This window comes from Gymnogyps californianus, chromosome 9 (genome assembly GCF_018139145.2).
Source record: "Gymnogyps californianus isolate 813 chromosome 9, ASM1813914v2, whole genome shotgun sequence".
In the NCBI taxonomy this organism is placed as follows: domain Eukaryota; kingdom Metazoa; phylum Chordata; class Aves; order Accipitriformes; family Cathartidae; genus Gymnogyps; species Gymnogyps californianus.
Window position 1 is genome coordinate 12,906,479 of NC_059479.1, and position 23,289 is coordinate 12,929,767.

At 48.5% G+C, this 23,289-nt stretch overlaps 1 protein-coding gene across 2 annotated transcripts in view; it reads left to right on the plus strand.

The window, feature by feature from the left end:
- The window catches only part of LOC127019613 (gamma-aminobutyric acid receptor subunit beta-4), a 74,731-nt gene that overhangs the window by 42,788 nt on the left and 8,654 nt on the right, over positions 1-23,289 (plus strand). For both annotated transcript variants that reach the window (XM_050901750.1, XM_050901752.1), the window contains exons 4-5: positions 8,442-8,662; positions 21,751-21,833. In XM_050901750.1, the coding sequence (XP_050757707.1) occupies positions 8,442-8,662; positions 21,751-21,833 (304 nt within the window). The remainder of the gene's footprint in view (positions 1-8,441; positions 8,663-21,750; positions 21,834-23,289) is intronic.

Sequence of the window (23,289 nt, forward strand, 5' to 3'; positions counted from 1 at the left end):
TTACTACAAAAGTAGATCAGATTAGTGAGGGGAACACCTCCATGCAAAGTACTTCTCAGGTCTTAAAGAAAATGAGTTCAAGAGCACAAAGACCTGCAGCACAGAAGGGCAGAGAGCATATCCTAGAAGCCAACCATTCCTGTCCCCTTGCATTACTGGCAGAGAGATTGCAGGTGCAAGGTGCTCTTCCAGATCCCCAAGTCAATGCTGACATCTGGTTATTCAAAAATAGAGGAGGTGGAAAGAGATTGTGGCTTTCTCACCTGGTAAGCTGAAACAGGGAGAAGGACAGTATCTAAAATAGTTGTCACTTTATGTGTAACAGTTGTCATGCAGAACTTCAGACTTGTAAACTGGGCACTGGCTTGCACCAAAAGAGAAATTAAAAGCAGCATTTTGGCAGAATACTCTCCCCATGAAAAGTACAGTAAGTACAAGAGGTGCTGCCTCCTGCTCTAAGCAAAGGTGAGAGTCTGAACAGACTTTGTGCTTAGAGCTGGAAAGACTGCTATCAGGTATTTACTTATGTCAGATTAACTGGTGCTTGTTAAGTTCTGGGACCCATTGATTTGTCTGCGTGGAAATGGATAATCTCTTATGAGGGCAAAGTAGTTTTCTTAAACGAGCTTGCTAAGGAAGAACCGTGGTCGTCTTGCTCTGTCCTTCATGTATTCTCCTGTACATTTTACGCTGCTCCAATTCTTTGTAACTGATTGCAGGCACATCCTATCTCCTCCCCTTAAAAATAATTCCTCTTATTTCCCCTACTCCCTCCTTAAAATGAAACATACTTGAGCACTACTTTGTCCTTTAATTTCTTTCCCAAGAATGACGGGAACAGGAGATGGTGTTTAATCATCAAAGAAGTTGAAGCCAGCAAACTGTTCATTAGTCTCTGGCAGTGGCAGCTTGGTTTTTACTAAGTCAGATGTTCCATTTTTCTCCCTCTTTCTGGAGCATCTTGGCTTTCCTAACGTTCTTTTGTGATCTTGGACAAGGAGACTATATGTCATTTGCTTGTATGGGGAAGGACTTTTATTTGGTCACTTCTCCAAAAGAAGGTGCTTTATCAAAGTCAGGATGGAGGGGAAATGGGGGAAAAAAGTCAGGTGTCACAGCTAGTGCTAGAGGCAAGTTGCAAAACCTCCTTTATCCCTCATGCTCAAAGTCATGCAGCAGCAGAAGAGCAGTGTGCACTCTCCCCTGCAGAAAAGTTATTGCTTCCAGTACCTTACAAGTGCTTGGTGAAACACAACCTCCACTAGCAGCCTGGAATAGTCACCTTCACTGTCAAAGCCCCTCCAAAAGGTATCTGAGTCATTTGTCATCCACAAAAATGGACTAGGCACAGGAGACATCCATGTTGCCAGAAATACTGTATTCTGAGCAAAGATTTGACCCTTTCACATACGTGATTCCTTGCATTTCTAATCCTGGCTTCTGAGTCTGGTTTATCTCCCAATGAGCACGCACACTTCTGCCTCTGGACAAGTTTAGTACTGGAAACTCTACAGGTCACAGCACAAAGGAAAATTATCTGACCCAACCTGTCAATGATCTGCATCTCCCAGGAGCTGTGCTGAGGGTTTATGAAGCACCCTGCCCGGGAGGGATGCTTCTGGTGACTTTCTGTTGGAAGATGGAGCTTCTGCCTTGCAGCAGGAGGCTCTGTGTCCTTGGGCTACTCTTTCCTGTTAGTCTCTTCCTTTTATGACTTGGACTGTATTTTCCACATTAATGCCTAGACCTTCCAAAATACTGTTAAGCTCCTGACTTCATGCTTTTGTAACAGCAAATTCCACAGCCTCTGTGGAAAGTTATTTCCATTACCTTGCCTTCAGTCTGTTCTTGTGCAACAACCCATTGCAGAACATCAGATACTGTCATCATACAGCTCTGCTCTATGTTTAACCCGTGCAACAGTTCTCCCCACCCTTGCTGCTTTCTGCCTCTATCAGAGCCTTTCTACTACTTTTGAGAGTGCATGTAGTTACTTGTGTTCTGCTCAGTAATCCTTAAGTATCTAAAAGGGGGTGGGACCCTGTAAACTTGAGTAGCATAGGGTTATGATTATTTACTGACTTAATGCAAGCACTACAGGGAATCAGAAAAAAGTAAGGCTGATCTGTATTTGTTTTAAAGTGATGTAAATACAGTGAAGAGCTAAACTGTGGAACTCACTACCACAAGATTGCAGATGCCAAAGGCTGAATATTCTGAGAGATAAGACAAACTCTCAGAAGAGAAACTGAGTATCTTCAATTAAGAAGGTACCAGCTCTGGCTCAGGAGATCCTTAAGCCTCAAATAGCTGGAGAATTAAGTATCACAACAGAGACCCTGTTTTGCTTATACTCTTCCCTGCTATTCTCTTTACTGTTACTGAAGACAGGATATTAGTGTAGAAAGACTTTTGGTCTTTTGGTACAACAGTGTCTCCAAAATCAGCACAAGCACACTTTTAAGAATACCACTTCGGACATATACCATGTTTGTGTTCTGTATGCTGACATGAGACTGCGCAGGAGAAGGGCAGCTCTTTCTGAGGAAGAGGGGCTCCTTAATTTTGGACTCCTTATTTCACTGCAGTGAGCAGAAAGGGACACATGATGCTATCCTCCAAAGGGGCATCCTTGAGCCTAGGAACTCCTAACAGCGTGTCACTGTGTGCAAAGGAGGAGTGCCTTAGGTGGCTTTCCAGTTAAAGACTGAAGCTGCTCTCTACGGAGTGCTGCCCTTGTTACTGAGGTGCCTTAACTGGTCCTGCTCTACCCCTTGCTCTTCTTTGATTTGTAGACAAGGACATTCAGGTTCCCGCTCTGAACTGACTCCCTGAATTGTTGTGTCCCTTGGTGGTCTGGGCACATCCCTGCACACTGCTCAATGCACGTGGCTGGCCCACAAGCAACTGGCCACATGCCCATGTCCTCACCTATGTTGTAGTGGCTTCAGGTAGTATCTGCTACCCTCAAGCGCTCCAGCTTCCTCCTGCCCTCCGATTTGTCAGTGCTTCAGTGGCAACCAACCTGTGCTCACAGCACCAGGACTGACCCACGCTCCTCTATTAGTTCCCTTTCCTGGGCCCACATGTCCTTTCATGGACTTGGCCTCCTTAAACTTTGCCCTCCTCTGCACAAGTGGGTTTGTTCCCATTAGGCTCAGATCTGGCATCCTCCTCCTGGGACACTTGTGCTCCAAGAGGCAGCTTTGGTCTCCTGTGACAGTGGGCTCATTTCTGCTCCCAGACTGCACAGAGCCAGCACAAGTGGGGAAGGGTCCAGGGTGAGTCCAGGTTTGCTTTCTAAGGGTAGGTGAGCATTGCACTCCCAAAGGGGCTCTGTGAGATGGAGGTGGAGGGGCTCGTATGGTAGATGCTAATAAAGGTGTTTGGAATATGAGCCAGTGGAAATTTATTCTTGAATTCACACTAATGGTGCCAGCTTATTTCCCTTCTTGCTGTGCCTCAGCTGCTGTTCCCTTAGACTTATCTACCCTGTCCTCTGAGAAACTGGGGAATCCCTGTGCATGCTTGGCTGAATTTCTTGCCTCTGGGGTTCTACAGGAAATACCTTCCTCTGTCCATGCCCCTCTCATGTCAACATTTCAGCCTTTCACTGTTCAGTCCTCTTACATCATCTTTGGTTTGGGGTCTCTGCTGAGTTTCAGGAAAGGCTGTAATTATCAGTCTCCTTCTCTTGTCTGGAGATGGATGCTAGCAGCCCTGTCCTCAGTAGCTGGTAGGATGCACTGTCATTTTGGCATGGGAGGCCCGCAGGTGAGCTCCTCTTCCTTCTCTGGGGCTTTTGTGGGCCTCTAAGTGAGCTCTCCTCCCTCCTTGCAAGGAGGCACCTCCGCAATATGAGTGTCTGCTGGCTCCATGTGTTGATCTTACCTCTGTTTTGTGTGCGCAGCAAGAAGGAGGAGAGAGAAAGAGAGCGAAGCCTTTGCAAAACCTGGGAGTGGGGGAGGCAAGAGGGGCTGGGACTGACAGCTCGCAAGGAGCGGCTCAGCAGAGCAGACCAAATAGAGGCATGTGGAGGGGGGGTCCCACAGGGACGGTCATGCTGAGCAGCTTTCCAGCAGGCTCAGGTGCCATCTTGGCTTCGTGAGGGGCTGAAGGGGAGCTGTAGTGCTGAGTGTGGTCCCGCACGCAGCTGGGCCACGAGGTCTGCCTTGCTAGGCAGGGAGGGCAGTGCAGGAGTACTGCGGTAAATAAAAGGGCTGGAAGCAGCGTTGGAGCTGTGCAGCTTGTGAGCTACTGGGTACCAGACTTCTGGGACAAACCAAGGGATCTGGCCACCACTGGGCTAGCAGAGATGGAGGACAGAGGAACAGCTTGTTTTGAAACACACAAGCTCTTTTGGCATAAGGGGCATGTGATTTGTAGGTCAGTGAGACTTGGCAGGGCTCATCTGGGTCTGAAACAGGCTTTCCCCTTGCCAGCACTGTCGACTACAGTGTTTCAGCTTCCTGCAGTGGAATGCTGGTCAGGGTAGGTACAGGCTGACATGGCCAGTAAAGCTACAGTAGCAAAGCCTAGCTAGAGAATGTTGGCAGGTATCTTTGGAAAGCTTGCTTTCCCTGGGGCTGGAAAACAGAGCACCAGGTGGAGGCATGTAACTTCTGGTCATGTCCACCCTTCAGAAGCCCCCTTTCCCTTGTCCCAGCCTTTGTTTTTTAAAAACTGAAATCTAAGTTCACACTGAACAATTTCCAAAGGTCTTTGCAGTGTAATCTGCGTGGAGCTTCTGATAAGCAGTGGTATCTCCCTTCCTCCACGCTTGCCTCTCCTCCACCAGTAGCCACCAGACGAAGCAGGAGGTTGCACAGGGTGGCCTGGCACAAGCGTGCTCCCTCCAGCATGGGTCCTGCCTGTCATCCCCAGTGCAGCAGGCATACCTGGCAAGGTGAGCTGGGAGCTCTCTGCAAAGCTCTCCCATCCTTGCCACAGCAGTGACTAGCCTTGGCCAGACTCTGGCCCTGCGTGAGCGTTTTATGGTCCTCCAGGAAGACCCAGTGGAATCCATAACAGGAAATTTGGAAGCATTTTTGCTGCTACTGGAGGTGCACTGGTGCAGTGTGGAGAGGGTCTAGGCTGCTAGTTTAGAGGCAAGTGGAAAGTAGTATTTGCCTGCACCGCCCACTTGCTCTTCCAGCAGCAGCAGCGGAGAGAAAGCTGCTTACTGGGTACACATGCACAGAGAAAGCCCCCTTGCTTATCCCTAGCACAGGCAGCAGGGAAATTCAGCTGTGTTGTTCCACTAAAGTGCTTCAGTGGTGAGCTGGAAGGAAGAGCTGGAGGGGTGCATGGGCTCCAGGTGTGTTTGGTTTTGAAGCTCTTCATTGAGCCTGGTAAATGGGCCAACTTTCTATCTGCTGGTGATGCTGGGAAACCCAGCTTGTGGTATATCTGTGGCATCCGTAGGCTTGTGAAGGTCACTGGTTACTGGGAGGTTTGGAAAAGCCTCATATTAGCCAATGACAGATAAAACCCTACAACAAAGGGATTGTTGTTCAAGACTTGGTTGATTCCTGAACTTACGAACCACTGCATGCATTGGCTCCATCTGGCCATTCTGCTTCTGCAGAACGATGTCACCCTTGGTCATTATTGTATATGCCTCTGAAAGGAAGGCTATGATTAAGATCTCATCAGCTCTGGAGCCTGGCCAGGTGGTGATGCTAGATTGTCATGTGGGTACTTCATAATTGCCTGACGAGGCTATGGGGTATAAAGGGGAAGGCAAGCTCACTGCATTCTCTCCTGAGTACTGGTCCCTCTCACTTGCTGTAGTGGGCCATATCGGTGCTTCCTCCAGCCCCCTGGTCTGTGCCCTGCCCTGTCCCAGGGGCCTGGAGGCAGAGCGTCCCTCTTCCCCATAGCTCGGTGCTGTGCCCATCAGTATGTCAGCAGCACCTGTCCTCCCAGGGAGGACTGACCTCTGTGGGGTGGACACTTGTCCTGCTCTTTTGCTTCTGCCCAGAAATCCTGCCCAGTATTCAACAATGTGATGGGGTAGGGAGAGCAGGAGAATGAGAAGTGGAGCACAGGAATCAGCAGAGAGAGGGGCTCAGGGAAACCTCAGGCACTAGATGAACCATGATTATCAAGTGCTCCAGACTTCCATGACGCTGCACAAAGAAATCTATTGTGCCAAGAAGCCTGGGAAGATTGGAGAACAGAGCTCAGCCCAGGTCTGGCCTGGCTGTTCTTCCCCAGAAAGGTCTCTGCACCTGAAGAACATCATCAGCCTTGTGGCTAGGGTGTAGGCTTTTATTTCTGCACCCTTCTGAGTTTGTTCCCATCAATCCTGGAAATACAGAAGATGTGTTTAGAGGGTGTATCTCTTAGGTGCTAATGACTGTTCACTTTGTAAGCAGCTTGCCCTTTTTGTCTTCTGGAGATCAGTACCACCTCTTGCTGCTGCTGCTTGAAGCAGCAGGGTGGCCTGGTTAGGGGTGAGGTGTTGCAGGGCTCTGTCAAGGATTAGCAAAATGCAGGTCAGTGAAGCAGCTTGCCAAGATGTGCGGGTGGAGTTCTCAAAGGGGCAGAATGGAAATGATGCCTCTGTAGCTGAATTTCCCACAGGCAGGGGAAGAGTCTGTTACCAAGGAGGGTAAGAGGCTTCAGGAACTCAGGCACTCTGCTCCTCTGTGCTCTCACTGCAATGCAGGTCCAAACACCCTGGGAGGGGTACTGGGGAGAACATTTTCCTTTGCAAGGTCTTGACCAAAATGAAAATGTTTGTGCCCCTGAGAGATGGACTGTGAGGCTTCTGAGGCAGGAGTTTAGCAGTCCTTTAAAAAGCAAAGCAAAACAGTTTCTTGGCCAGAAAGCTGTCACTGTGTTTTTGTTCTTTTCAATGTAACACGGAAAGTGACAGATATAGCTTTTGTATCCAGTCTACACCACAGATTTACTCTGTGACCTTTCAGATATGCATGTGGGTCTAGATTTCTGAATCATAGTTAGATACCCGAAAGCTGGCATACCCATAATGTGGGATTATTTGAGCTTGTTTTCAGAGGTGTTAATCAAACCTGGCTTCGAGTGAAGTCAGTGGGAGAAGACAGGCAGGCAGGATGCCTCTGTGCTCAGCCCAGATGTTAGTGCATGAGCAAGGTCCTCACCAGCCCCTTGCACAGAGCTGGAATTTGCAGAGCAGAAAAGCCCGTCATGCAAATCTGTGTGGTCAAGAGGATTCCTGTGGCACTGTAGGTATCTGCTTGGGAAGAGACAATGTGTCTCTGGACCCACCTATTCTAGATCATTTGCATGCATTTGCAAAAATGCTTTTTATTTAAGGACTTGTGAAAAATCACTGACTTCTGTAAGGCCACTGTCAGCAAGACTTGTGCCCACTTCCTAATCAACATCTTGTTATTTTAATGCTGGCTTTTTTACCCCAAAAAACCTTGGCTCCTAGCCTATTTAAGACCTGTTGTGAGCATTTTTTCTGTCATTGGTGTGTACAAGACCCCTTCCTGTACTACTACTTTACCTGAGAAGAAATAATTGTTCTTCTAGTATGACGCCACAATACTGTGTCTCTGAACAAGCTGATCTGGGGCCTCTGGATCTCCCCTGGATGTGCTGTTACCGTCCAACAACTAGTATGGTTTCTGCAGAGCTACAGCTGTGGGCCACCAAACAGCTCTCCCTGCCCTCTATAAAATTCTTGTCTTAGCAACAGTTTTAAGTCTCAACTTTCTACTGTTGAACAGGGGAGGAGCAGACATGTATGGCATTGTGCTACCTGGGGATGGTTAGGGAACTGCCCCTTTACCAGTGGATAATGCTCCACTGGTGACAGATTTCCCCCACATATGTCCCTTCCTAAGAATCGCAATGAACTCCCAACTTAGCTCATATAACAAGGCAAGTGCTAATAGCTTGTCACGGCTGGCCTGGCTTGACTTTGAAACCTTGGCCTCAAGGTGAGATTCTCTATGTGCCCTTGGGAATCTCCTGAGTTTCTGCTCAAAATAAAATTGGCTTTTACCAACTGCATGGTAACAAGCAGTGGCTGAGTGTGACTGCATTGTGTCCAGACACCTTTACGTGACTTAACTGGGAGATCAATACTTGAAGTCTTTGGCGCGGTGTAGCCCACTCTTGGTTGACATCTTTTAGTGCTATTGTAGTCCTAACTACTACTAGTTTTGCAGCCAAACTCTAAGCAGGCTGGGACAACATGAGTGGGATGCAGTTTGGTTTGGTTGGAGTCACGTAATGTCATTTTGACCTCTACAAAGCTCAGGCTTGTTTCTATTTTCCCAGAACAAAGCACAGTCCCCCCAACTGGTGGAGGTGCGAACACAAACATTTGGGTGCTAAGGAATTTGGAGACCCACCAAAGGTCATGGCAGCAGCAGTAGTGAAGTGACCGAGTTATGTCCCTACCCTAGAGCCAGGCTGACGTTTGCATGTTTCTCTCCCAGGACTACACCATCACCATGTACTTCCAGCAGAGCTGGCGGGACAAACGCCTGGCGTATAATGACCTTCCTCTCAACCTGACCCTGGACAACCGGGTGGCTGACCAGTTGTGGCTGCCTGACACCTATTTCCTGAATGACAAGAAGTCCTTTCTGCATGGGGTGACAGTGAAGAATCGCATGATTCGGCTCCATCCTGATGGGACTGTCCTGTACGGCCTGAGGTAAGTCTAAGGGGAATCTTTGTTGGTTGCAGTCGAGCATGACATCTCCTCTAAACTTCCCCCATTTCCAAAGATATTCTGGTAAGGCAAGGACCCAAAAGCCCAAAAGATACTCAAGTGTTGCACAGTTTTAAGTATCTGTTCTTTCTCCAAGCTGGAAATGGTTGTTTCCTTCAGGCCTCCAAAGTTTCCTGTGCTGCTATAGACAAATGTTGGAGATGGGAATAGTCTGCTCTGAGCATTTCAGGTCACTGTCATTCATGTTGCATAACACTTCCATTTGAAACACTCATTTTCAATTGCCTATAATTTTCTGCAAGTTTGGCCTATGGAGATGAGACTTCATTACTCTCGTATCTAAGGCTGAATTTCTGTAGCATTTGAGTCAAATCACTTTAGTAATTTTTGAATATGAGATAGGAGACATGTTTTTGTACAGTTAAAAAAATGTCTCTTTACCAGAGCAATTCTGAAGATTGAGGCTTGAAAGTTGATATCTAGTAGGGGAATGGTCCCCAGTAAGGAGGCTTTTTGTGGTGTCTGGAATAAATTAATATAGGCAAGTCCACAGCCTTTGAAAGTGCTGTGCTTGTGTGCAGTGAAGGTGGCAAAGGTTGGCCTTACTGTATTATCTGGATATGTGGAGATGCCGGGGTAGGTAAGAAAGTTAAATGGAGGGGGCAGAGGGCTAAAAGGGGAGTTTACACCTATATGTAAGAGTGCAGGTTTTGGATACGATAGCTGAAATCTAGGCAATGATTTTCCCAACCCTGTATTTGTCTGCTTTGAGCTTTTCTCCTAGTTTTTGGTTTTTTTTTTCCTTTTCGACTACCAAAATTCACAGCTGGCTTTTTAGACCTGCCTCCGCATTCACAAATGATTGCGATAGCAGCTCTGGGCTTACGTCCCAGTGCAGCAAAGGGGGAGGAAAGACCTTTCTCCTTCAAAGAGGGTACACCCACCCTTCCCATTTACAGTATCAGCTCCTCTGCTGCTTCGTGTTTTGTGGCAAAGTCTGACTTGTTATGATTTCTTTCCTCCTCTTTAAGTATCAGGGCTGTTTTGGGGAGGGTAGGTATGGCTGTAGGCATAGCAAAGTAGGATGCTGCCCAGGGCATCATCCTGCCAGGGCAGCAAGGTGGCTGTGCCCTGTGCTTTTCCTGTGGCAGAGCCCTGGGAAGCCAAAAGAGCAGCAGTCACTGTTGGTGCTGAGGGACAGGCTGCGGTATGTGGGGTGATGTATGTACTATTTTTTCGTTCCAATTAGTGGATGCCTCTTGCTCCAGGCCAGAGACAGCAAAATGTGCAACAAGCCCAACTTTGTTACTCTGTCCCAGTTCTGCCTCTCCCTTCCCAGGACAGGTACATCCATCTCTCTACCTTGGGCCAGCGATGTTGTTTGGCTGATACTGCCAGGGAGCCCTGAGCCAGCTTTACTGACCCACCAGAAAGACCGCAGCCTTCCCACAGCTGACTACCCCAAATTTCCTCATTGTCTTAAAGCAAGAGTGAAGGTTAGGCAAGAAGATGCTTTGACTTGGGGTAGGTAGGAGCATAAATTCAGCCTGTTCGGAAGGAGGGGGCAAAGACTGCTGTTAAGCTCAGGCTGCTTTTTGCTGCTAAGCCAGCCCACCTGAGCACAGAGCTGCCTCCCCCAGGCTGGTGGGAAATCTTCGCACACACCTGCACAGCAAAAGAAGAAGAAATGCTAGTATATTTTTATCAGCTGCCATTTAGTCAGCTCAAATAATAAGCAGTGTGAACCCTGCAGCACAGGTGACAGGCAGTGGAAATCCTTGGAGGGTTTGCACTCCAGCTGGCTCTGGCTGGGACATGGTGCAAGCACCTCCTGCTCTGTCCCTTCCCTTCCCCTCCCACGGGGCCCAGCAGCGTGGGGAAGGGAGCTCAGCTCCCTCGCATGACCTGTGTAAATGGGTGAGATGAGGAAAATTGCATCCAGGCCAAAAGAAAGAAAATGACAGCTGTTTGCCCCTGTTATTTCCAGGGCCATAGTAAGAGCTGCCTGTGTTGTTTTAACTTTTGGCTGGTTTTCCTGGAAGCCGCTTTCTTGCCCCTGGAGGAAACGGCAATTGGAAAAACGAAGCACTGAGCAACTGCAGCTCCTGTTCCTGCACTGTACCTCAGGTCAGGGTGGCTGGCTTTTACTATTCTGAAAGCACTGGGGTTTGGGGGGACAAGCCAGGTGCCCTGAATACTTGAAGTCCCTTTAGCTTTATCTATAGTGGTATGGACAATGATTTCTTTAGGATTGCTTTCTGTACTGACTCCTGCACCTGCGATTTTGCTGACAACAGAAGTACTAGGTCCAGTTTTGCAGGTGCAAATAACGGTAATCCTGTTCAAAAATACATAGCCATGTGCACAGCAGATGTAAGCAAGTAAGAAAATAGTCATTGACTATTCCCCTGTGTTCCCTTTATCTTTGTAAAAATGCACGCACCCATGCTTGTCCTGCAAACAGGAAGGAAAGTGCAGGTCCTCCCTGTATTTTGAAGCCTGTTCTTGTCTTCTCTTGCATTTTTTGGAAGGATTCATAAAATGGAGTTGCCCTGATGGAAGAAGGCCAAAGGAGACAATTTCTGTTTCTTTTCCTTTGTTTGCCTGTTTGTTTGTCCCCGAGCGAGATACCACAGCTCTGCTCCTTCTCCTGCTACCTTCTCGTCAGTCACTTCCCCCTCCTTTGAGCTGATCCTGTAGCAAAGTGACTCAATCATGCTATTTGTGGCACAACAGTCATTTTTCTTTTCAGCAGTCTGTGATGTCAGAGACCAGGGAGGATGACACCCTGGCAGGCCCCTGCCTTCAGCAAGTGTTCAAGCGACCGGCAGGATCAGGCTCAAGCACTGGATCAGACCCCAAGGTCCAAGTTAGCTCACACAGAAGTCAATGGGTATTTTGTTTCTGACTTCAGTGAGAACAAGATCAGGCTTCAGATAACTTGTTTGCATGAGTAAACGAAGACCTTTATTCCTCTGCTCCACTCCATTGTGAAAGTAGTGTATCAGAAAAGCATATGCTCGTTTTTGGTAGAATTAGCCTACCATTAGAATGGATGAAGGGAGTGCAGCAGATGTAATATAGCTACATCTTAGGAAAGCGTTCGATACAAAAGCTTACTCCAAAACTAATCCCCACTGGGCTCAGATTAAAAGCTGGTTGCCAGGTCTCCAACAAAAGGAACGCATAAACAGCAGCGGGCTGTGCTGGGGTGGTGATGCTGGGCTGCTGTGGGGCTGGAGTCAGGACTGGTGTTCCCTACCCCCTTCCCCAACAAGTCATCAGATGGCACAAATCCCAGAAGGCCAAATAGGGTCTGGAGCCCAGATCCAGCCTCAAGGGCACTCTTATCTCTGCAAACATGAAGCAGGATGGGAGGATGCAAAGCAGCAGAGCTGACAGGGTTTTTAGGAGGTGTAACCTGGCATGATGGTGCCTGAACTTGCCTGGTCCCCAAACACCTTGCAGGAATTAAAAGTGCATGTGAAGCATAGGAGAGCTGGTCACCTGTGGCACGCAGCAGCTAAATGATGTAGAAAGTCTGCAATATGAAGGGAGGCTTAAAGGGTTACCCACAAAGGCAAAGCAATCAGCTATTTGGTAGTGGAGGGAGGTGGATGAAATAATGAGGAAGAGCTGGATAGCACTGGCTGAATGCAATATATTTTTCCTCCTAATGGCTTTTTGTCAGAAATTGCATTGGTTTCATCAAATTTTAAACAAAAAATTAGGGAGAAATTTTTCATTTAAGAAAAAGCATTTCAGAGAATGTTGATGTTTCACTCCTAATTTTATGTAGAGAATTTTTCACTTATGTCAATATTTTCCCTCACTATTTCAAGCTGCTTTACTACCACTACTGATGTCTAAGTAACATAGAGAATCATCCAAAAGCTTTCTCTGGACCTCCAGAGACTGTCTAGTCCACCCCTGCCACTATATTCAATAAGCTTTGCATTATCACACATACAAGCTATACATTACGGTCTGAGATTTTTATTTCCTTTTCTAGACCATGTAGCATCCATTTGGTAGTGAAACAAGTTGACACTTGTCAAATGCTGCTGTCATCAGTATTTTGCTATCTGTTTTCAGAGACCTAAAAATAGAAACAACTGTAACAATGCTGAAATTCTCATATGGTAATTTGAAATTATATTTGAAACCAGCTTTAAAATGTCCTTCAGGGAAATCTTGAAGCTATTTAATTTCATTCTCATTAGGGACAAAACCAGATTCCAGCAAAAGAGGTGCTTTGAGGAGCCCAGACTGCATCCCTGAGTTTACAGGGGGAGCAGGCGGGCTGGGATGCTGGGAAGCAGGCGCGAAGCCGGGTGGACAGCAAGCGAGGTGCAATGCCTGGCTGGCGAGAAGCCCAGGCAATGTAAACTGAGCAACTGAAAAACTGCAGAGGAATTTGATGACGGAGACTAAATCCTGTGCAGAGAGAATGAGGGATCTCCTCATGCGAAGGTGGTAGTGGTGGTGGGGAGCGTGTGCATGTGTGTTGTGGTTTTTTTATTCCTGTCATGATAGTCACTGCAGTGAGGTATGTTTTAGAGATGAAGCAGTTTGGATGCATGCAAAGGTGCCAAGGTATAGTGGGGCTCTGAGCCCAGCGAGTGCTCTCCTGGGGAAGCAGACCCCTGCTATCCTCATCAGTGTAAATACCTGTTCAGTGCTTAAAACAAGGGGGAGAGAATTGTCATACTTCAAACAACTCAAAATTTGCAGTTTTAAACTGAGAGGAGCTGAGTGTATCTGCTTTGGCAGCACTTAATTTCTGCTTTTCACAGGGTAAGTTCCCATCAGTCAGCTGCTCCCTGCAAGGTAGCGGCTCCTGGGGGACGTCAGCCCTCACATTGCAGCAAGCTACTGCTGGCCCACTTGTGGACCAGACCTTGTTCCTGGGCAAGGCAGCAGCTAGAGCACCACTTCTAGCTCACCTTACATAGGGAAGCAACGCAGGTTAACAGGCATATGTCGAGCATCCCACCCACTCGCTCATCCAACACCAGCTATGCTGTTAGAGCCCCCCATGCCACCCTGGTCTGCGGTGGCTCCAGGGGTGCCCTGCCTGCTCCCCATGGCTAGGGCTCTGCTGGAGCGCATCTTGGGGTCTTCTTCATAGCTCCCATCTCCAACCTGCCTCTTGATCAGGACCCAGCCCTGGGGTTATTGGGTTCTCCAGCTGGTAGAAAGGTTTCTCCTGCCCCTGTCTCACTTGAAGCCTGCTGTTTGCAGCCATGTCCTTGTTCTCTCCATGGGTGTTACTTGATCTTCTGCAGAGAAGATGGCCTGATGGGTTAAGACTGACGAGTTTTTTCTGTACTGAGACCACTGAGCAATTTTCTTCTCCCATCTCACAGGTCAGAAGGGAAGAAATCCATGATTTTTGCTTCCCCTTCCCTCCCTGAGAAAGTTTCTCTGGAAATGTAAGAGATGATTCAGGCTCTACCCTGTATCTAGTAGCTCTGCCTGCTCCCTCCGCAGGTTAGGCAAAGGCAACAGAAATCTCTCCTTTGGCAGCTTGGGTGCGAAGAGTTGGGCTTACGTCCATCCAGCTGGCCCCTTGGAGCTAGTCCTGCAGCCTTGTACTGCTCCCACCACAGAGCTCTGCTTTGGGCCAGCTCCTTAGCACAAAGATGTGGGGGTGGGAGAAGAGTTCATTCAGTGGGTGAGGGGAAATGAGAATTTAATTAGGAGCTCAGCTGCCTGGTTGAGGTTAAGGACAGATCCTCTTCTGCATTTTTGCCTCCTAGAGTCAGGATGAGGGACTTAGCTGGAAACACTGGAAGGAAGTTTAATAATATGGAATTTCAGAATAATCTTAGAAGCTGTGGAAGAAATTGGAGCTCCCTAAAACAGGATAAAGCAGCAAGCGAGAGCTGCTTCTCCATCCTTAACGTTGCAAGAACAGAGGCAAGCATCATCAGGGCCTGGCTGGAATTGCTGCCTGTGCTACATCTCCTATAAGTCTGACTTGTTTATTAGCAAAAACAGAGGTCAAGGAGTATCCACAAACAGCTGATTCCCCCTGTCTCCTCACAGATCACTGAAACAGCTTGCATGCCCTGAACCCCCAGCTCACCCTGGCAGCACCTCTTAGTCTTCCTGCTTATCCTATCCCAGCCACCAGTCTGAGCCTGGACCCTGTCTATTCTTTGCCAAATCCCAGAGGTTTAAGTCATGGGTTACTGTTTTATTAATTCAGCTTCATCCCAGCCTGATGCTTTTGAAGGAAGAGATCTCCTGCTCCGTTAAGTGCAGGTCACTGTGTCTGAAGCAACCGTAACAAATGAATCTCTTTCTAAACATGTTCCACTTGGGTCTCTCTGGTCCCCCAATCCAGTTGGCAACTTGCCAGACACACAGCGCATTTGGAATACAATAGAGAGGCAGAAAAGCAAAACCTTGCAGCCAAGGCAACTCTGCTTTGTACTCTCCCAGGGTGGAAAAATGGTTGATTTAGATGACTGATACCCTGAGTACTAGTTTAGAAGAGCTTTTTTTTTTTCTCCCCCATCTGAGTGCAGTGCACACCTTTGTTTGTCAAAGGATGCCTATGCAAGCACAGATGCTTTTGGAAACAGAGTGAACTTAGCAGGATTGTGCCAAGGCTTATGGAGTCAGTTTTAGGCAAACAGACACAAAGGGAAAATATTCCATATCCTTGCCTTGCTCTTGGTTCTAACATGACCTCCAGGAGTTTGCAAAGATCAGACCATGTTAAAAGAATGGCAAAATTCACCACAGGTTTATAAATCCCTCCAGGCCCTTCGAAGTTTGTGCTTACTGCCAGGCAGAAGGTGACATTTGCCAGCATGTTTTTATTACTGACTTTGAGAATGTACAGAGTAAAAATTCAATTTTGGTTTTTTTCCCATATTCAACAAAACGGCAATTTTGCCTCTCTCTCTACTCTTAGTCACCAGAATTCCCTTATGAGTCTAACTTGCCCCATGGGGTGAGCCTGCACAAGTCCTGTGAAACCCAAGCTGCTTCCACCCGTTCTCCTTCTTTCTGCAAACTGTTGTGAGCTGTGGGAGTCTGTATTCCTGGGGGGACAGGATCATCTTCAGCTTCTTGGGAGATCTGAAATCCAAAAAGTTGCAACCAGCAACTTTAAAAAATGTTTATCTTTTGCTGTGAGAGTGTTTGTGTTAGTCCCTGCATAATGACACTTAATCCATAACTGCAAAGTAGAGTAAGTGCTGGAACTGCTGGCTATGTCTCCCCTTGAATTAGGAAGGCAATGGTGGGGGTATTTGTGCTCTACTCCTCCTGTTCTCATCCATACTGAATCTTAGGCAGCATCCTTTTGAAGCCAAAGGTATCAGGGAACATTCCTGCACACTGGACATCAGTGGCCCGCATAGTCAATTTGTTTCCTGGGTTTGGTCTGTGTCCATGAACAGTCTCTTGGGCATTTCCCAGTTAGAGCACAGCAGAGGCTGGTGACCATTCTCAATAGGCATTTTGCATGCAGCCAGACCCTTTTTCTGGAGGGTAAGAATTTAAGTGTAGACAAAGGCTGTTCCGAACCAATTGACATTGGCCCCAGAAACCAGTGCCGTGCATGTTTAGTTTGCTGGTATAGACACAGTTATGATGCAGATAGTGCAGTAGTTTATTTTGTAAGGATGAGCTTAAGGGGAAAGGGACCCCACTTGCTTTAGGAACTCCTCAAAGGTAATAGTCTTTCCCTCTCTCCCACCCAGTCCTCCTTAGTCTGGATCTGCTCCTTTTGAAATCAGATGGTATTTTGGGGAAGTCATTTTTTGTCCCTTACACTTGTAGCTGGTGAATTTGGTTCTCCCAACACACTGGAGATGATCTAGAGGATAAACAGGTGGCTTCAGAGCTGAAGTTTGGTAAAGGGAGATTTGACTGGGGCAGGAGCTGAAAGGGCAGCTACCTTGGAGGCAGCCAGCAACAGGATAAGGAAGAGATGGAAAGAAGACATTCAGCCATGGCAGGTTTTAATGGCAGGTTGGAGCTCTATGTGCTCTATGTCTGTGAACTTATATAATCATTCTAAATAAGACAGAAGCAGCCATTAATAAATAAACAGCAATGAGGAGGATCAGAGAGGGAATGAAATGGCTGGTAGTGTTCATGTCAGAGAACTGAAATATTTGTGGAGGACTGATGGTTTACAGAAACTTGAGCATTCCCTTTTGAGCTGCAGCTGTGGTGGGACAGTCCTCTGCTGCTGCCGTGTTCAGCTTGCAGAGCAAGGCAGCGGTGGAGGGACAGCAGGGTGGAGTTGCATTACCCTTTCTGTGCCAGCATCTGCTTTGTCAATACAAGCTTCAGGTGCGCAGAGCTTTCCTCATTGTGACAAATAGAGACCTAGCACTCACCCTGTGTGACTTGGAGCTTCATGGCTGCTTTTCTAGAGATAGTCTCTACCTCTCCTGGGCTTGAAGGATGCTCTCCAGTGCAAGGTATCCATGCTGCTTTGGCTTCTGCTTGGATCCACTGGGTGCTGGCAGAGAAGGGGGATCTCCATCAGCCCACAGCCTGCCAGAGCTGCTCGACATCTCATGAATGCATGTCCCTTTTTTCCTTTTCTTTTTGAGATGTACGCTGTTTTCCCCACAGCCCTGTCTCCCCCTAGATGAACTGTGTCCGCCTGCCAGCTGTGCGGCGGAGTAGCAGGGCAGTGAGGACTTGGCTGCTTGATAGCATGACTGCCTACAGACCTCAGGAGAAACGATTAGGGCAAGGGCATGAATGTCTTTTTTGTGGGGAAGGAGGTGTAAAGGTTGTGACATGTCAGGGGGGTGACCCAGAGGCCCACGAGGTGGGCAGAGATTGAGGGAGGAAAGAGGAGCTGGAGACGGAGGGTGGCCGAGCTCAGAGGCTGGAGGGAGCGGAACCGCTCCATTGAGCGCATTGTGCAAAGCGCAGGCGAGCCTCTCCCCTCCGATGGGCAGTGTCTCTGTGAATCGCTGTCAAAGCAGATGAAATTTCACACCACACAAATTTTTGAATTTAAAAGGGGAGGGAGGTGGGTAGAGAAGCGGGAGAGGAGGAGAGGGAGGGAGAAGACGCAGCCTGGCCGGGTGCCAGTACCTCTTGCTAACGCCACAGGGAAGATGGCATCCTTCCCTACTGTTCCCTCCGGCCCCCGCGCTCCCTGGTCCCTTTCACTTTGGTTGCATCTCCTGGAGGCAGCATGCTCTGTCTAGAGCTGTTTACAGGGCAATGGTTTGTTCTCTGTCTCCTCATCTCCTTTGTCACAGAGTGAGTATCCACTCCTCCTCTGCTTTCTGTCTTTTAACCTCTTGTTCTTCTCCAGCTCTCCTTCCACCGGCTGCTTTACCCCTTGCTTCCCCTGATCCCTTTCCTCTGTTCCTTTACCCTAATGGCCTCCTGTCCTGCACTATCTGCTCTCCCATCTCTCATCTCCACTCCTGCCTCCCCCATCAGTGCTCACGCCATCATCACTCTTTGATCCTCTCCTCATTTTTCCACCTCTTACTTTCCTTCCACCTTTATTGCCTGTTAACCCTGTTGAGACACCCAGGAGCTCCTTAGTGTCAATCCCCCCCAATCTATCTCTCCATCCAGTCCTCCCTGTGCTGTCTTCTATGTGCCAAGCAAACACATCTCTTCACACAATAGCTCAGAGCGTATCAAGGTAATACATTTATACCCATCAAAGCATGAGACAGAGAGTGGTCCTGTGGCCTTCTGGACCAGACATGGCATGTGCTGTGACCCCACAAGGTCACTGGGGTGCCTGAGTTTTCCTCCCATTCCCCTTTGGCTGCGAGAGGGGAGTGGAACCTCTCATCCCTTTATGAGTCCCACCTGCCCATAGTACACAGCCACCAAAGGAGCTGGAGAAATCTCTTTTTGGCCTCTCTAGGAGCAAGTGAATGTTGAGTCAGTCACAGAGGCCACAGGTGGACATTTCACCAACAGTGGCAGGTGCTGTGTAAAGCAATGACAGGGTTGTGATGCTGTGGGTCACCCATGGACTTCAAGCAGAGTACAGCAAAGGGAAGTTGGTGCCCAGGATGTTTTTTGAGATCTGAAGTCTAAAGAATTAAACACGCCCTTCCTCTCTGGGATACCACTTGCTTTATCCCAAGTAGGGATGGTTTAACAGGGTTTAGGAAGCGCAGAGGCAGGACCTGAGCTGAACCCGGTGCCCCAGGCCAGCTGCCCCTCCATCTTGTCATGCTGCAGGAGCCCCACATCCAGATGGTCCTGTGGTGCTGGTGTCCCTGGGCTTGCCAGGCACACCTCACCGTGGGTACGGCACCACAGCTGAAAGGCTCCAGACGAGCAGTGCGGCTGTGCTACCTCTGCTCTGAAAACAGAACAAAACCTTCACCCTGCATGGTCCCAATTCTCACCTGCCCGAGTAGCGTTACATGGGCAGATCACCACGAGTTTGGGACCTGCAGCCAACTGGGGTATCTCTGGAGGGTGCTGAACTATACGGTGTGGATACACGTGCCCTTTAATCGGAAGGAAGGAGAAATTATCTGGCTTTTGAGGACAGATGCCCTCTTAATCTTGTTTTTCTCCTTTCTGTCCTACCTGTCCTGAGGTTCTCTTCTTTTTTGAATCAACAGGGCTAAATTCTACCCTGATGTAAATCTCTGCTGATATAAATTGGTGTGATCTTGCAAAAATCATTGGAGTGGCTCTGGATTTATGCCGGCTGTTAGTGTGAGCAGGATTTGGTGCATGGAGTGTGGTAGCCATAGCTCACTGTGTCGTGCTCTGCATTTCCAACCAGCACTGCAGGTGATACTCAAATCCTGTCGAGAGGCGAGAGGGTCCCTCTCGAACCAGAATAGGCTTCCCCTGGATGTCCTTTGTTTGGCCAAGTTAGCCAGCCAGGCTGCAATTTTGGGATGGACACTGTGGAAAGGTTTTAGCCCACAGGGTGGAAGTGGGCTATTCCACAAATGGGGTGGAAAATTTTCATTTAATACATTTTTGCATCTCACACTTTAGGGAAAACAGGAAAAAGCATTTGTAACTGCTATTTCCCACGGGTGCAGTATAATATATACAGTATATGCTGTGTGCGGCATAGGGGGATGAGTCATACCCGTGCATGACTCTTTGGTTTCAGTGCCTGGCCAGGACAGACTCTGCACCTGCCACTTTGGGCTTTCCTGGCGAGGAGCAGCTTGCCCCAGGTATGCTTCAGATCTGCTCCTCTGCCGTGGTCTCCTGTGCCCAGCTACCCTGGTCCAGGAGGATTAGGGTGGGAGAGGATTGCGTTTCCAGCAGCCCTCCTAGAGGTGCAAAACTGGGAGGCTATAAAAGCAATACATGCAATCCCAAAGCCATGGTGACAATTTTTAAGTGGCTCCTGTCCTGCTATCCTTCTCCCCCTCTAAGCTTTCTCCTCCACCCCAACCGCATTACAGATAAAAGTGTTAAGAGCTCACTTGGGCCCCCTGCTCAGAGAGAGGGCAGTTGCAATGTTGTATCTAGACCCAGTGAGGATATATATAAATTCCCTCAGTCTCTTCGGGTCTATTTATAGCACAGCAGGCAGTGGCAAAGGCTCTCCTCAAGGCTTCATCTCCTACAAACAGTCTTCACAGACAGCAGAGAGATAAATTTAGCACACGAGATTTCTTAAAGAGCCAGCAGCTCTGCGGGACTGCTCGCCTGCCCTGCTACAGCCCCCGCCCCGATACCCCCACTGGGGCAGCCCTGTCCCATGGGTGCTTGACCCCCCAACTTCTCCCCCCTCTTTCCAATTTTCTGTCCAGCTTCACACATTTTCTCCCCCTTTCTGGTCTCTTTTTCTATCATTGATGTTTTTTCCTTTTTTTCCTTCTTTTTTTGCTGGTTTGCCATCTCATCCTCTCTGCTTTCTTGTTTTTCTTTTTTTCCTCTCTTTTCTCTCTCCCAGGCCACAGGGCTCAGAAGATAAAGCTTTCTCGTTAACAGTTCACTGGTTATGCCTACATAGTAAAAAATGTGTAGCTTGATTAATGCCTTCCAGATGGTTAATTGAAAAAAAGAGAGGGGGAATGCACCAATCTCTCCCCCTTCTTCAGCACTCTGCACACATACGTTGCACAGGAAGAAAACTGCATTAAAGGGTGAGCAGAGCAATATATTTGAGAAATAGGGGCAGCCTGTTAATTCCAGGGCAGTGTTGCCAGGCTGGTGAGTTAGCTGTTGATTTGCTCTGTCACTGCTTCATGCCCTCTTGCCTCATCTATCCCACCCCAAAATTCCCCATCCCAGAGAGTGATGCTCCTTCATGTACAACATGTAACACACACAAACCCTCCTCGCACCCTCATGTGAACCACACCATGGACACCATGCCGCTCTGCCCCCACCCCGTGTTCTGACACCCCCAAAGCAGCACCAACCCTCATTCTCTCCCCATATTTATTTTTCGGGGGGATGCACACCCCCCCACGTGTCTTTCATGAATCTTGATCATGCAATCAGCTGCGCAAGAGTGACTGTTACCAGAGTCACGAGCCCACAGGACTAGAAGGGCCCCGTCGGTGGGGTCTGGGCTTTTGGATTTGGCAGTGCCAAAGTGGGTGCGATGGAGGGGGCATGGGTGGGTCGGGGGCTGCAGGTAGGGTCATTGGAGCAACTCGGGAGGAAGGGGGGGTGATAATGTGGTCAGCTATTCTTCTCCATAGGTCATTGCTGGGCAATTTAATCAATACATCTTCTGTTTTATGGCCACGTCGGCTGTCTCCCTCTTACAAACTGACATGCCTCTCCTCTTCCCCCCCCTGCCCGTAGCTCTGCCTACTCCCGGTTTCTTTGTCTCTCTCAAGGGAGAGACAGAGGAGGAACACAAATCCCTCCCCACCCCATTAATAGAGATACTGCCTTGCTGACGTGAGTCATGAAGGGTTTATGCCGTGCAGTTGAGGGTGAGCCGCATCCAGCCCCCCGCCCTGCACACCTCCCACCACGGATCTCCCTGGTTTCCAGGGAAACAGCGGCCCCAAATGCTGCCTGACTTTCACGTCTGCCTTTCATTTCTCTTTTTTTTTTTTGGTAAGAAAAAAATCACAACTGATTTTTTTTCTCCCTTCCCCTTTCAGGATCACCACCACGGCCGCTTGCATGATGGACCTGCGGAGGTACCCCCTGGACCAGCAGAACTGCACGCTGGAGATCGAGAGCTGTGCGTATGCCTTGCACCCGCCCTCAGCCACACGGTGCCACCTGATGCCACCCACCCCAGCCCCAGCTTCCCACTCATGGGATGCCTCCCAGGGGTGTTACAAGCCACCCCTCCTGGAGGATGTCCCCTGGGGCAGGACCAGGCTCCCTCATCCAAACTCCATCCTGAGGGGACCTCGTGGGTGAAATGCCCAGGAGAATGGAGCTCTAGCAGCAGGCTGGGCATTAAAATCACTCTCACGCTCAGGAGGGTGGTGGAAGCCTCCCTTAGCCCTAAGAAAGCCCTGGGAGCCTGCCCTTGCTTGTGGCTGGCCCCGCTCTGCATGGGAGGTGAGACCTGAGCCCTCCCGCAGTCCCTCCTCACCTGGATCTTCCCTTGACTCCTATGGAAAGCCTCTCCTGACCGCACTGGCGGAGGAGGTCCGGCTCTCCTCATAAAAATGCACCACAGTATCCCCGCAGGAGCAGTCCAGAGCAGCAGATCTCACAGTAATGATGATGCAGCTTCAGTGGTGATTATCAGAGAATTGCTTTTTTCATAAAAGAAGTCCCACAGCATCCACAGTCAGAAGGCACCATGCCGCCTTACCAGCCCTGCCTGCGCCTGGGAGCCCCCTTGCCGCTCGGGTTGCTCGGGATGTGCAGCCGTCGCAGCGCTTGGCGTGGCGGGTAATGGCATGTAAATTAGGTCCTGCTGGAGGCACTAATGACATGTCATTTCTGGCACTCCTTAACATTTTGAGAATAGTTTACGGTACAACCAAGAAAACAGAAGGCAGAGAATTACCCACAGTTCCCCATGTTGTGATTTTGTTCTTAATGGGACATGTCAAGCCAATTTGTTAGTCGAAGCTACATTTCCTTTTACAATATTTCTAAGATCCACGCAGAGATGAAGAGATTCAATCATTTCCTTCCTCAGAGCTTTTGTCTTTTACACACTTGCACATTTGAAATCCGCAGGGCTCCATTTTGTCTGCTTCCAAGTCCACATAACTCTGGAATAACAGTCCTTTTATGGCTGGCTTAAAAACCAAAGTATATAAAAAAAAACCAAAACAAACAAACCACCAAAATAGCCCTTTTGTGGTGCAGGGGTACTGGGTTCGTAAAGCAGCAGCAGGCAGCTGGGGTGTCCTTCCCCACAGCAGCTCGGGGCACTTACCTGCAGGAGTTAAGCCAGTGCTGGCACTGCCTGTTGAACCCATCCCTCCATCCCCAAAATAACCCTCACTGTGGATACCCCTGCCTAGCTGTGTGCCAGGATTCAACAAAAACCTGATGAGGCAGGCTGCAAACAGGCTGTTAATCTGATGTTTTAAGACATCGTATCAATACTTTATTGTATTTCAGGTTGAAATGACTTGTCTTTGTGAAAGTTCTTTTACTTTTAAAAAGTAAAATGGAAATTTGGTTTTCTTTTTAAAGCTAGAAATCAAAAAGTGAAGCGTTTATTT